This window comes from Loxodonta africana, chromosome 18 (genome assembly GCF_030014295.1).
Source record: "Loxodonta africana isolate mLoxAfr1 chromosome 18, mLoxAfr1.hap2, whole genome shotgun sequence".
NCBI classification, from domain to species: domain Eukaryota; kingdom Metazoa; phylum Chordata; class Mammalia; order Proboscidea; family Elephantidae; genus Loxodonta; species Loxodonta africana.
Window position 1 is genome coordinate 47,434,556 of NC_087359.1, and position 12,768 is coordinate 47,447,323.

Consider the following 12,768-nt stretch of genomic DNA (forward strand, 5'->3'; position numbering starts at 1 on the left):
ATGTGCCAGCTCCCTACCACACCAGATGAATGCCAGATGAATGCCTCACTCAAGGCCAGGTGCAGCCGCCTCAGCCTTTCCAGCTGGTCCACTTTGCTCCCACTGCTCCCACTCCTATCTTCTCTGCCTATGGAAATCTTCCTTTCCAGAAAGACTTAGACCTTCTGAAATGCCCTTCCAGTCTCACCAGGTGTGGCTCCTCCTGTCCCCTGAGCAAGCCTTGGCTGAGGCTGTGGCCTTTGCCCCCTGTCCTCTCAAAAGAGATTATAAGCTCCTTGAGGCAGGGACTTCTGTCTGTTTCCAAGTGTCCCAGGTGATCCCCAGCATGGCGCTTAGCACACAGTATGTGCTCAATAAACACTTGCTGATTGACTAAAGATGCTGGCAATGACATTGTTCCCTTCCACAAGCCAGGCTTTGGAATCACCACAAAATAAGTAACTAGATGTTTACATTCCAGATGTGCCTTACAACTAAGATGTCATGTGAATGGGATCTATGGGTGAGAGGGCATGCTTTGGTGGGATTTCAAAGAGTTCTCACAGAAGGGGAGGATATAGGGGGATCTTAGGAAAAGAGGCATTGGCCTTGGATTAGCATGAGAGGGGCCATGGGTGGGATTACAGGTGATGGTGTCAAGAGATAAAACAAGAAGGAAAACCTAGCCTGGATTCCACTATAGCCCAAATTAATTTTCCTTCCCATAACCCTTCTGGGAAATACTCTCTTCTTTTAGGACATTCCTTGAAGCCTACAAGGCCTCTGAAGGGGCCAAAAAGCACCAAAACCAAACCCTTTGCCATCAAGTTGATTCTGACTCATAGTGACCCAGTAGGACAGAGGAGAACTGTCCCATAGGGTTTCCAAGGTTGTAATCTTTATGGAAGCAGACTGCCACATCTTTCTCCCTTAGAATGACTGGTGTGTTTAAACCGTCAACTTTTCGGTTAGCAGCAAATCACTTAACTACTAACGTCAACAGGGCTCCTTTCTGAAGGGGCAGCTCCATAATATTCCTTGTGCTGATGCCCAGGACATATTCATACGTTCTTCTTTTAAAATGGCCCTCTGGTAAGCTTAGCCAGGCTGAGGCCTCCAGATATCCTGCCTGGCCAGTAGGGGCGGGAGACACTTAGCCATCTTGTGGGAAGAGTCTGGCACCCACTACTCTGTGGACTGAGTCCCTTGATCTCTCTGAGCACCTCTCTCATCCGTGAAATGAGGGTGGACAGGATTTATCCTGCTTCTCACCATGGTGAGGTCCTAACATTACCTGGGGCCCCTGCAGGGACACTACACCCTATCATCCTGCACACCGGGCTCCCAGCAGCAGGGGAAAATGGAGGGAAGGAAGGAGGGAGGGATCCACCAGTCAGACAAAGGGGCCAGGCTCAAGCTCCAGGCAAGACTATTTGAAAAATATACTCTTGCCCCTCCTCCTCCCCGCCCCTCCCCTCCCCTCCCCCCCAGCGCTGGCTCTGTCCTTCCCCTGGGACCAGCCATCGCTGACCCTGTTCTGGAGACCTGGCCATGTGAAGCCGGAGTGAACAGGAATCTACTGTCTTGGAGGCCCTGAGCCACTGTGCCGGGCTTCAGGGATGCAGAATCCAGAGGTGCCCTATCTTCTGGGGAGGGCCTGCCTGCTCAGCGCACCTCTGCATTCTTTCCCACTGGACTGTGAGAATTTCGAAGGCCCCTTGGCTTCCCAGCATGTGGCACAGGGCCTGACATGGAGTGAGCATGTGGCAAATGTTTGCCAGAGCAATGAATGAACATAGGGGCTGGGTGACCACAGTTCCTGTTCTCCAGGGTGGTGTGGGTGGAGGGTCAGGTGGAGCGTCTGCTCAGCTTGGCCTGGCCCCTAGGCTTCTAGAAACCAACCGTCTTCCATCTATGGGACAGCCAATGTGGGCTCCCCAGTGCACAGGCCCATGAGGCACAGACCACACTGGCTCAGGGCTCAGAGCCCAGAGGGAGCTGAGGCTCCAGCCCCATGCAGAGGTGACAGAGCACAGATCCTCATTAGCATACTTTATTGTCATAAACATCAGATACAAACAAATAGTACAGAAGGGCCGGTGGGCCCCAGTTCCTCTCCAGGCAGGCTCCTGTGGACAGCAAGAAAGCAGGGTAAGGGAAGAAAGGGAGGCTGTGGATTGAGCCCAGCTCTCCTGGACCCCTAACTCAACTACCACTCAGACTAACTGCTATGGGTCATTCCCCAGGGGTCACTTGTTCAGCTCTCATAGCCAGGACACAGTCAAAGTGTAAGCCCCAGGAGGACACAAATGATGTCTTTCTCACCTCTGTATGTTTCCTGTGCCTAGTACAGTGCCTGGCACATAGTAGGACTCAAGAAGTGAAAAACTAACCCGTTGTCATGGAGTCAGTCCTCAGTCATGGTGACCCCATGTGTGTCAGAGTAGAACTGCTCTATAGGGTTTTCAGCAGCTGATTTTTCGGGACAGATCAGGCCTTTCTTCTGAGGTGCCTCTGGGCGGACTCGAACCACCAACCTTTCGGTTAGCAGCCAAATACGTTAACCATCTGCACCACCCGGAGCCTCCGAAATGGAGAACTAGGGGCTGCAAACAGGCCCCCTAAGGGGTCTGGCACATAGTCATTTTCCCAAGATCACACAGCCAGTAAGCCAAAGAGCCAGTCTTTGAACCTAGGTAGTCCAGTGCCTGAGCTTGCACCCTTCATCAGTTTGCTCTAATACTAACATAAACAGCAAGCACACACTTCCATAAACTATGCACATACCTGGCGCACAAAACCCTACCGTGTTCACAGACAACACATATGTGAAATGCCAATTTATATACATCACACACACACTCACACATGAATGCATGTCTTGACATTCCTCTTTCTCGGCTGACACCTAGAGCAGGGATGAACTCTGCCTTGGGGAAAGGGAGATCTCTGGGGTCTAAGCTGGCCAGCCCAGCCATGCTTACCCTGCACGTTGCATCCCCTTACCCAGCCCCTAGGCCCTGTCCCTCCAGGGGGTCAGGTCCAACGCAGGGAGCGTTCTGCAGCTGACAAAGTCCCGAGGGTACATGTGGGACATGAAGATGTTGTTCTTGGACACAGTAGTGATGCCTGTGTTGTCACAGATGATGCGGGGCAGGGAGATCTTGGCCAGGGCCTGCCGCTGCTGCGTGCTGAACACACCGTTGTTCTCCCACCAAAACCTGCACAAGGACACCGTGGGCATTGGGCCTGAGGATAGCCTGGGCTGGGTGGGCATCAGCTGGCTTGAGTTGCTCCCTAGACGCAGGAGGGTCACAGGCAGACACCCACCTGCCCTGTCTGCCAGGGGCCTTCAGACAAGTGGAACTCCACTTCCAGTGCAGAGTAAAGCACAGCTGCTTCCTCCTTGCCCCCATCCCAGTGGTCTCCAGCACCACTGAGGCTAGTGGCACATACTGGCTCACCAAGCCCTGTGCCCCACCCAGGGCTGCATCCAGTGGGGTAGGGGTAGGGGCAGGCGAGAGCCTCTTGGGTGTGGTTTATAGTTTGTCCACTCAGACAGGGATACCTTTTCCTAAGTTTCTCTAAGGCGCAGTACAGGCAAGGTGAGAACTAGAGAGGACAGATGTCAGGGTCATGATGATCTGATACTGTGGGGAGTTGTGGGAAAGCAACGGACACAGCCATGCTAGTCAAGGGTGGCATCATCCTAACCAGTGGCCCAGGTCCCTCCTTGCTGCAGCCCCAACAGGTTCAGGGCACATTAGGGATGACCTTGGAATACAATGGGGAATCACAGATTCCTTCTGGCCCCTTCATTTGACAGGAGGGAGGGTACTGGGGCCCTGAGAGGTTCAGCGATATGCCCACGGACACACAGCGAGCCTGAGCCACCTTTTTACCTGTCACCATCCCGGAGCTTCCTGAACTGGGTCCCGATGATGCAGGCAAGGAGTGGGCCCACACGGCCGTTGGGCTGCAGGGGTTCGGCCACACCACCCATCCAGATGTCAATGTTGTTGGGCGTGCCATACTGGGCCATCAGCTTCCTCGCCAGTTCTAGGTTCTTCATCACGGTGCCCAGCTCGCCTACCGTATTGGGTTGTGAGAGCCCACAGAAGCGCCTCCAGGCATTGTACCCTGTGTGAAGGGAGGGAAGGGGGCTGTTGGTAGATCCCTCTTCTGCAAGGTGCGAGGTCACTGGGAATAGCTGAGGGGAATTCACATATATGTCATCAACTCAGAAAACTCACCTTCCCAACACACTTAGGTCATATATGGAGGTGAATCGGGAAGTGGGGCACAGAGGAGTTTGTCTTTTTTTTACAAGCTCCTAAGGAACCCTGAACCCTCGGCTCAGGTCAAGGGTGGCAGCTGGGCCTCTCCAGGATCCTCTCTGTCTTACTCTTGCCCTCCCACTCTAAAACAAACCCAAAATTGTCATAACTCCTGCCAGGTCCAAGAATAGGGACCTCCCATTGTCCTCCTCTGGAGCGACCGGATAGATCTGTCTCCCACCTGAGAAGAATGAAGTGTGTCTAGAAGGCTCAGCCACACAGGCTGTCCCATAAGGCAGCAGGAGCTTTGGGATCAGGGCCATCTGGGTTCAAAGCCCAGCTCTGCAGCTGACTTGGCTGGGAAAACCTGGGCAGGTTCTGAATCTCTCCAATCCTCAGTTTCCTCATGAGCAAAATGAAGATAACAATAATATCTTCTCAGAGTTCATATAAAATGAAGCAAAAGGAAATTATGGAGACAGATTTTCAGACTGTGAGTGGGCTTGTTACTATTGTGATGCTCCAAGTTTGAGGATTACAGCAATGCAAAGAAGGCCGAAAAGAGCTGAAAATTGATCCAGTGGGCCCAGGGAGAGGGGCCTGACCTCATGTCACTTTCTGAGACAATGGTGCTGGAGTGGGGGGAAAGCTTGGGGCAGCTGGGGACACGGGGAATGGCAGCAGCTACCTTAAATGGGAAGGGGAGTTGGGAGCCTAGCAGACAAGTTTACCACCCCTCTCTTTCCCCAACTGTGTTGCTGCTGGGAGATGGGGTGGGGTTGGGGTCGGGGGACTCCTGCAGCCCCTCACCCGGGAGGCCATGATCCCGGCTGCGCTGCATGTTCAGAGCTGGCAGGTCCAGCCCAATCCTCATGACCTGCTTGAACAACCGATCTCGGACCTCGTCCACCACGATTTGGTTCTGGCGATTCAGCTTGGCTGGGGAGGCCATGAGGCCCCGGAGGATGGGGTCAATGCCACCTGGGGTCAAGAGGAGCAATGTTGGGAAAGAACCTGGTTCAGTATCAGAGCTCAGGTTGGATTCAGGGACGAGTCCAGGGCTGGTAGGGACTGGAGAAGAGGGCTGTACACACGCAGCTCCTGGTGCTGAGGAGGCCCCAGTGGGCAGGTCCTCACCAGCATCACATGAGCCAAGGGCATTGAGGAATCAGGGAATTAGGCCATTCAGACTTGCAAGGTTGGGATGCCCCCAGCATCTGACCTCCTGGGTCATGGAGAATAACACATAGGAAGGAATCAACTCCCCTTAAGAGCCATCTACGCACCCACCCTCAAAAAAAAAAAAAAAAAAAAGAGGCTTTTATTATTAGACAAGACAGCATTCAGGTGAATGGAGATTGGAAGGTCAGATCAGATCCTCATAGGTGGAAGGAAAGAGGATTTCTCCCCACTCTGGCTCCCTGCGGCCAAGCCCACCCCACTGCACCCTCAGCTGCCAGTGCATTCTGGCCCAGGCTGGGCTCACCTTCCAGCACAACCCTCCAGGTGGCAAAAAAGACCTCACTAAGCGGAACACGGCTGATGAGCTGGTATCGATTGTCCAGGCGAAACATGAAGGGCTGGATGAGGGTGTGACCATAGCGGAAGGCATTGGTGAAGACGTTGGCAATGCGAGGGTCCACTGATTCATTGTAGCCACGGTACTGGGGTAGGTATTTCCTGAAGGCCTCTGGCCCCAGCACCAGGGGCAAGTAGTCCCGGTAAGTGATGATCTAAAGGAAAGATAGTCACAGTGGCCTCTCCACTCACTGCCCCCCATCCACCAGGCAGAGTCTCCACCTCCTCCTGGCTGGGAGGATCCCTTCTATCTGTCCATGGCCAGGGAATTGCCTCCCACAGATCCTAGCCTAACAAAGTGGTGGTAACTGACGTAAACAGAGCTCTACTGCTTGCTGTGTGACTAAGGCTGTGTGATCTTGGGCCAATTATCAACTGATCTGAGCCCCAGTTCCTCAAATGGAAATTAAGGATAATTACACTGCCCATAGGAGCCCTGGTGATGCAGTGGTTAAGAGCTCGGCTGCCAACCAAAGGGTCAGCAGTTTGAATCTACCAGCCGCTCCTTGGAAACCCTATGGGGCAGTTCTACTCTGTCCTGTAGGGTCGCTTTGAGTCAGTGGGTTTGGTTTATACTGCCCACTGCCTTGTTGTTGTGTGCTGTTTCCTAGGTTGTAATCCCTACGAGAAGGAGCCCTGGTGGTACAGTGGTTAAGCACTCAGCTGCTAACCAAAAGGTTGGTGGTTCAAACCCACCAGCCACTCTGCAGTAGAAAGATGTAGCAGTCAGCTTCCATCAAGATTACAGCCTTAGAAACACTATGGGGGCAGTTCTACTCTATCATATAGGGTTGCTATGAGTCAGAATCAACTCGACAGCAGTAGGTTTTGTTTTGGCTTTTGGTAATTTTTACAGGAGCAGATCACCAGGTCTTTTCCTCCTGTGATGCTGCCGGTGAGTCCAAACTGCTGACCTTTTGATTAGCGCTTAACCCTTGTACCACCAGAGCTCCTTCCTATTGCCTTAAAAAAAAAAAATTAGAAGATTAAAAAACAAGAGGCTTTGTCAGTCATTGCAATAGCTCCCCTCCCCTTGAGTTATTAATATCTCATTTCTCCTATTAACTTATAAGTTCCTGGAGGGCTCAAAATAGGACTCAATATATGTTTACGGAAGTAGGGGAAGGCAGGAAGGAATGAAGAGTCACCTTGGTTTGATTTGCCCCGGTGAAAAGGGAAGAGGTAAAACAGCATCACTCTAGATTCTAGATCCTAGAATTTTCTGTGAAGCTTAAATGAATCTCATGTAAGTTCTTAGTGCAAATCAAAAACTCACCCTTAGCCCCTGCAACTCTTTCTTCCTCCAGAGTCAAGGAGTATCAAAAGGTGTGCGTGTGTTTATGTGTGATTGTCTGGGGGACAGTGGGAGTACCAAAGCACCAGAAGGAGACGGAGTGAGACAGAGCACTGCCCCAGGCATAAATGAGGCCAAGGCAGTTGAGGAGGCTCTGACAGAGCCAAAACGAGGAGGCGAGTGGGTGAAGGAGCCAAGAGTGACTCTGAAATTGAGGAAGAATGAAGCACTTACTGAACCCCTACGATGCAACAGGCACTTCACACCCACCATTTAACCCCCCCCAACACCATTCCTGGACCCTCAGGAAAGAAGAAAAGGCAACAAGCCCAAGAAGAAGGAGAGGAAAGTAACCTTTGCTGGGTACAGAATACCTGCCAGTTGTTTTCATATGTGTCCTTTAAGCCTTACAGCAACATGGGTGAAGAAACTGAGGCTCGAGAGGCTTAAGCAACTCACCCAAGGTCACATAGCTAGGATGCTGCAGAGGCAGGTTTGGATTCCGAGTCTGTCCGACCCTCCCTCCCCCACTTCACCCACACTCAGGACTACCTACCTGGACCATGGCACCCACGATCTTCCGGGCTTCCTGGTAGAGCCGCTCTCCATCCCAGCGGGGATTCAGGCGCTTGAGCTCTGTGGCCAGACGGTTGTGCTCCCGGACAAGGAGGGTGTGCATGGAGGTGAGCTCAGGCATCTCACTCGAACGGGTGTCCCCTTGGGGAAGCAGAAGCCATCATGATTCCTAATACCTCCGTCCCAGAGAGGACTTGCTCCATTGAAACTCCCTCCCCAGCCAAGGCCTAAAGTGCCCCTTACCCACCCCTCGTCTCTACCCATCTTTCCACGCCATGCTCCTCTAGGAGGCTGCCCTTGATGCCCCAGTCTGCCATAATGGCTTCTTCTGCTGGTTGGAAATGCTCATATGTTAGGCATCACACCTGACGCAGGACTTACCACCTTCCCTGAGGCTGGGAGATCGTTGAGGACAAAGACTATGGCTTATGCCTTTTTGTATCTGAACTCCTTCCCAGCACATACATAGGCACACAGGGTTTAACATAGTGAATGCCTGGTAAAAGCAGGCGATCCATGAACACTGTCTGGTTGACTACAGGGAAGGCCAAAAAGTTATATGCTTGTTGGCACCCCCTACTTCCATGTTCATGTCAGACGCAGCTGGTGGGCCACAGCACTTTCTCCTGCTAAAACCTCAGAATCTTTCTCAACACAGGACTCAAGAAAGCCACTGTCATCTGATCAGAGTTGCCCTCTCTACCCTCACTGCATGCTAATTGTGCAGCCTGTCCCGGGGGAGAGGGCTAGGGCATAGGACATTTGAAGTCCACTCCTGGGGCCCTGTTCAAGGGAAGGACCAGGCTCACTTCAAAAGGACACAGGGTTCAGTCCTGACCAGCTCTAGAGTCTGGTGAAAAGAAAATTCCCCGAGAGCAGCTTCTCTACCCCGTGAGCATCCAGAGGTCAGAGGATCCAGTCCTGGGGTATTTAGCTCTTCAACACCAGGCTGGAGGCAGACCAGTGAAAGTCATTCCTGTCCCAGGAAGTTCACACTGGCACTGTCCTTGATAATCCTCCCCACTGGCACTAACCTTGATCCTTTTCCCCTGGCTGAGTGGGAGGGTGGCCAGAGGGAGGAGCCTCTATTGGGTTGACATTTAAACACATTGGAGTATTTCTGGGCATGACCACAATTACCATCTCGACCATATTCTGGGTCTACCAGTTCTTTAAATTTTAAAATCCCACTCTCTCTTATTAAGGTTAATTAATATGGGTAGGAGGTGACATTCCAGATCAGGGCTGTGCAACAGAACTTTATGCAATGATGAAAATATTCTACATCTGCGTTACCCAATATGGGAGCCACTAGGCATGTGAAACTGTTGAGCACTTGAGATATGGCTAGTGCAATTGAGAAAGTGAATTTGTTATTTTATTTAATTTAAATCAAAGCAGCTACATAGGGCTAGTGGCTACGCTATTGGACAGCACAGTTCTAGAGGATGATGGTGTCACATTGCTGTCTGTCCTTCTAGTTCCCTGCCCCTGAAGAACTCCACTCTTCTCCAGAAAGCAGAGGAGGAAACAAAGACAGACAAAGGGTAGACAGATGGACAGAGGCTCCTCAGCCATACCTATGTCTCCATCTTGGGATTTAACCTTTATTTTTGGCCTTTTCGTTCCATCCAATTTGTCACCAAGGCAACTGATTAATATTGTGAAGTTGGTGAGGACGGACTCTCTTTAAATGCAAACCCACAAGCTTCGCACAGCAGGCTGGCTATGACTCCAGCAGGGCACATCCCCTGAGCCACCCCAGCTCCCGCCCCAGGGCTGACCTGCCAGGAAGCAGGGGATGCGCACGGATCGGTTGGTGAGGAGGCAGGGGTCATCATGCAGTTTGTCGAAGGGCAGCAGGGCCCGGCCATTGTCCCTGAAACGGTCATTGACCCTCAGCAGCCCCAGCTGATTGGTCAGGTTGCGCAGGTCCCTGGCCAAGGGGTCCTCGCTGCCATACACCATGCTGGCATCCACAAAGGAGGTGAGTGCATTGATCTGGTTGCGAATGGTGATGTTGCCCCCAGTGCAGGCCGGGCAGGAGCGGAAGAAGGGGATGCAGTCACGTTGGTTCTTGATTCGGGGGTCATTGGGCGGGATCTGTGGCACAGAGGGAGGACTGACCACTCAGTTAGGGCCAGAACAGTGGCAGGAATGGCTCTTCCCCTGCCCATCCTCCTGAGGGCCTTGATCTCACCTGGTAAGCAGCCCTGAAGCCCATAACCAGAGAGGGAGACTCAGGCACCAAAGCAGGGGTCCCCCAGGGCCTCTGGTCCCCTCAGCCTGTCAAAAGGCCTCTCCTAGGCCCCCACATGATCACTGCCTGGGGCTCCACCAGCAAGATGCCTCTGTGCTTCAGGGGTGACACCAGAACACTGAAGTGGGGAATGCAGGGTGTTCCCCTCAGGGGGCATCCTCTGACTCCCCACTGAACTTTCTCCTTTTTCTCTCTCCTTTGTGCTCCCTGGGTTTGGTCTCTTCACATTCTCACTCTATCTCCTCACTTCCCTTTGCCCTGTCTCTGCCTTCCTGTCCCTTTCCCTCTGCTTCTCCATTCTTCCTGTCTCTTCCTGTCTCACTCACCACTGTGTCTCTCCTGTCTCTCTCCCTCTCTTCTGTCTCCCCCTCCCTTGGCTCTCCTATGTCTCCTAGCCCTCCTTCCCTTCTCAGCCTGTGCTGCAGACCAGCTACTCCACTCCAACTCTATAACCGGGAGACCCTGGACTCTGCTCTGTGTAAGGTGGGTTTGGGGGAAGGCACTACTTTTGAGGGAGGGAAACAGGAATGAGCACAGGGGCACCTACACTCAGAGGTTTGGGACCCTGGGAAAAGCCTTCAGCCGAGAACTTTCTCCCCAGCCTAACAAAGAGCCTGCAACTCCACCAATAAAAATCATGCCTGGGAGAGACAGTAAAGGAATGAGAGACCCTGCCTGATTGCTGGGTAGGGAAGGAGACAGGCATTGACTCTGAACACTAGGGGGTGGGTGGGCAAGGCCAACCTTACCCATTAGGGTCTGGAGAAGGAAACTCGGGCGCTCTCAAGAACAGCCACCCCACCCACACACACTTCCCACCGGGCAGGCGCGGTGGGCGGGAAGGATGCAGCACCTTGAGAGGGAAGCAGGGCGGCTGCTGCAGGCAGCTGGTCTCGCAGTTGAGGCCAGTGGTGAAGGAGGCTCGGGCGGCCGGCTCGGGGGTGAAGTCGAGGTCGTGGTCGAGCAGCTGGCCCCACTGCATGAACATGAGCGCGCGCTCCCGGTCCGGGGTCAGCTGCTCCGTAGGGAAGCGCACGATCGCGTTGGAGACTGCGCGAGTCTGCGGAAGACAGAGCGTCAGACCGAGGCCGGGACCCTGCGTGGACTGGGGACCAGCCTCGTGCCCTCCGCCCGCCAGCGCTCACCAGAGGCACGGGGAAGCCGCCGCGCTTGACCCCGGGCGTCCAGCCGAAGGGCAGCGAGAAGCCGTCCTCGTACTCCGCCGGCAGCCAGCGCACAAACGGGCGATTGGAGGACCCCAGCGTGGGGCTGCGCCTGCAGGGGAGGACAGGGTGCTGAGCACCGGGTGGCCCCGCGCCCCAACCGTGGACCCTGACGCCTCCCCAGCCGGCCGCACCTGTTATTGCACTTCCCGGTGATGGTGCGGTACTTGTCCCTCTCTGGGCAGGTCACCGCCACATCCTGGTAGGCGCAGCCGCTGGACTTCCAGAGCAGGTTCAGCTGAGAGGGAGTCAGCACGTCTGCGCACCAGGAGGGAGGTGTCAGAGGGAGCTGAGCCCCCTTCCCCAGCCTCCATCCCTGCCACTCTAACCTGGACTGTGTGAGGCTGGGGACCTCAGAGACCCTGGGTGGGGGTCCAGTCTGAGGACTAGGAGGGGATGCTAGGAAGCCCCTGAGACTCCCCAGAGGTAGGAATTGGGGGGATCTGTGGGAGGTGGGGAAACCCTGGTCGCGTAGTGGTTACGTGCTACCGCTGCTAACCAAAAGGTTGGCAGTGTGAATCCACCAGGCACTCTTTGGAAACTCTATGGGGGCAGCTCTACTCTGTCCTACAGGGTTGCTATGAGTTGGAATCAATTTGATGGCAGTGGGTTTGGTTTTGGTTTTTGGTGGGAGGTGACTGGGGACACTAGGAAGGGTCACTAGTAAGCACGGGGCTGGGGTGGGAGGAGGCAACAGTACCAGTGACATTGAAGGGCCTCGGCCACAGGGACCGCAGCTTCCCCTCCAGTAGGCTTAGGGCCACGTGCAGATAGTCTGCGGCCCTCACAGCGGTCCTGGTGGCAGCCACTGGCTGCTTGAAGTAGGACAGGAGTTCCATGGGACTGGCCAGGCGGCTACGAAGGCGCTGCTTGATGCTGTTTGGAGAAAGGAGGGGTGAGGGCTGCACAAGGGTGCGGGAGCACTCAGCAACCCCAGCAGAGGGAGGGGGGTAGACTCACAGGGCACCACAGACAGACCACAAATGGGACGAGAGTTTCTCTATAAACAGGGTCTGGGTGTCGAGATAGAGGTAAGGCCATGGGAGGGGTGGTTTTGAGGATGTTCTCACACCCAGAAAGACAAGGACTGACAGACAGACTGACAGGCGGAGGGTCCCCTGATCCAGCTCCAGCCCAGCCTCCCCTCACACACCCCTGGAGCATCCCACAAACTCTCCGTTGCCTGCTTCTGCTCTGAAAGGCCCCGGAGCAGCCTTGCCCAGAGCTGGGCAGTATCGGCTCCCCCACCTTTCCCGCCGCTCCTTGTAAGCCTTGTCCACTAGCCGCTTGGCCTCTTCCATGGAGGTCAGCACCACTGAGGTCTCCACCTCCCTCAGGACAGCTGCCCAGAGCAGGGGTCATGAGGTCAGGATGGACCCCAAGTCCCCCCCATCCAGACCCCAGAGCTAGGGAAGACTGTATTGAAGAGAGGAGTCCCTGGGAGTCAGAACCACCCACCCCAACAACAACCGTTTCTCTCCTTTCTGAGCTGTTACCTGGAGTGGTGCCCTCAGAGGGCGGGGGCATGGCCAGAGTGGCCAGGAGCCCTGCCAGGGCCAGGAGCAGCTTCATCTCTGCAAG

General features: G+C 54.2%; 1 protein-coding gene across 1 annotated transcript; it reads right to left on the minus strand.

Annotated features, from left to right (window-relative positions):
- Positions 1–1,673: 1,673 nt before the first annotated feature.
- Positions 1,674–12,768, minus strand: MPO (myeloperoxidase). The gene is made up of 12 exons (XM_003414378.4): positions 12,684–12,768; positions 12,436–12,529; positions 11,888–12,063; positions 11,322–11,445; positions 11,110–11,239; positions 10,818–11,024; positions 9,489–9,807; positions 7,685–7,845; positions 5,743–5,989; positions 5,067–5,237; positions 3,882–4,119; positions 1,674–3,200 (listed from the first exon to the last, which is right to left on the minus strand). The coding sequence occupies exons 1-12, from the start codon at positions 12,757–12,759 to the stop codon at positions 2,993–2,995; spliced, it is 2,151 nt and encodes a 716-aa protein (XP_003414426.2). The 5' UTR covers positions 12,760–12,768; the 3' UTR covers positions 1,674–2,992.

Bases quoted from the DNA above. Each gene is read 5' to 3' on its own strand.
- MPO (XM_003414378.4), bottom strand. From the start codon at position 12,759: ATGAAGCTGCTCCTGGCCCTGGCAGGGCTCCTGGCCACTCTGGCCATG. The intron at 11,240-11,321 runs GTGCGGCCGGCT...CCTCCCCTGCAG, and splicing joins ACCGGGAAGTGCAATAACAG to GCGCAGCCCCACGCTGGGGT. The intron at 4,120-5,066 runs GTGAGGGGCTGC...CCCTTCACACAG, and splicing joins CCGGGATCATGGCCTCCCGG to GGTACAATGCCTGGAGGCGC.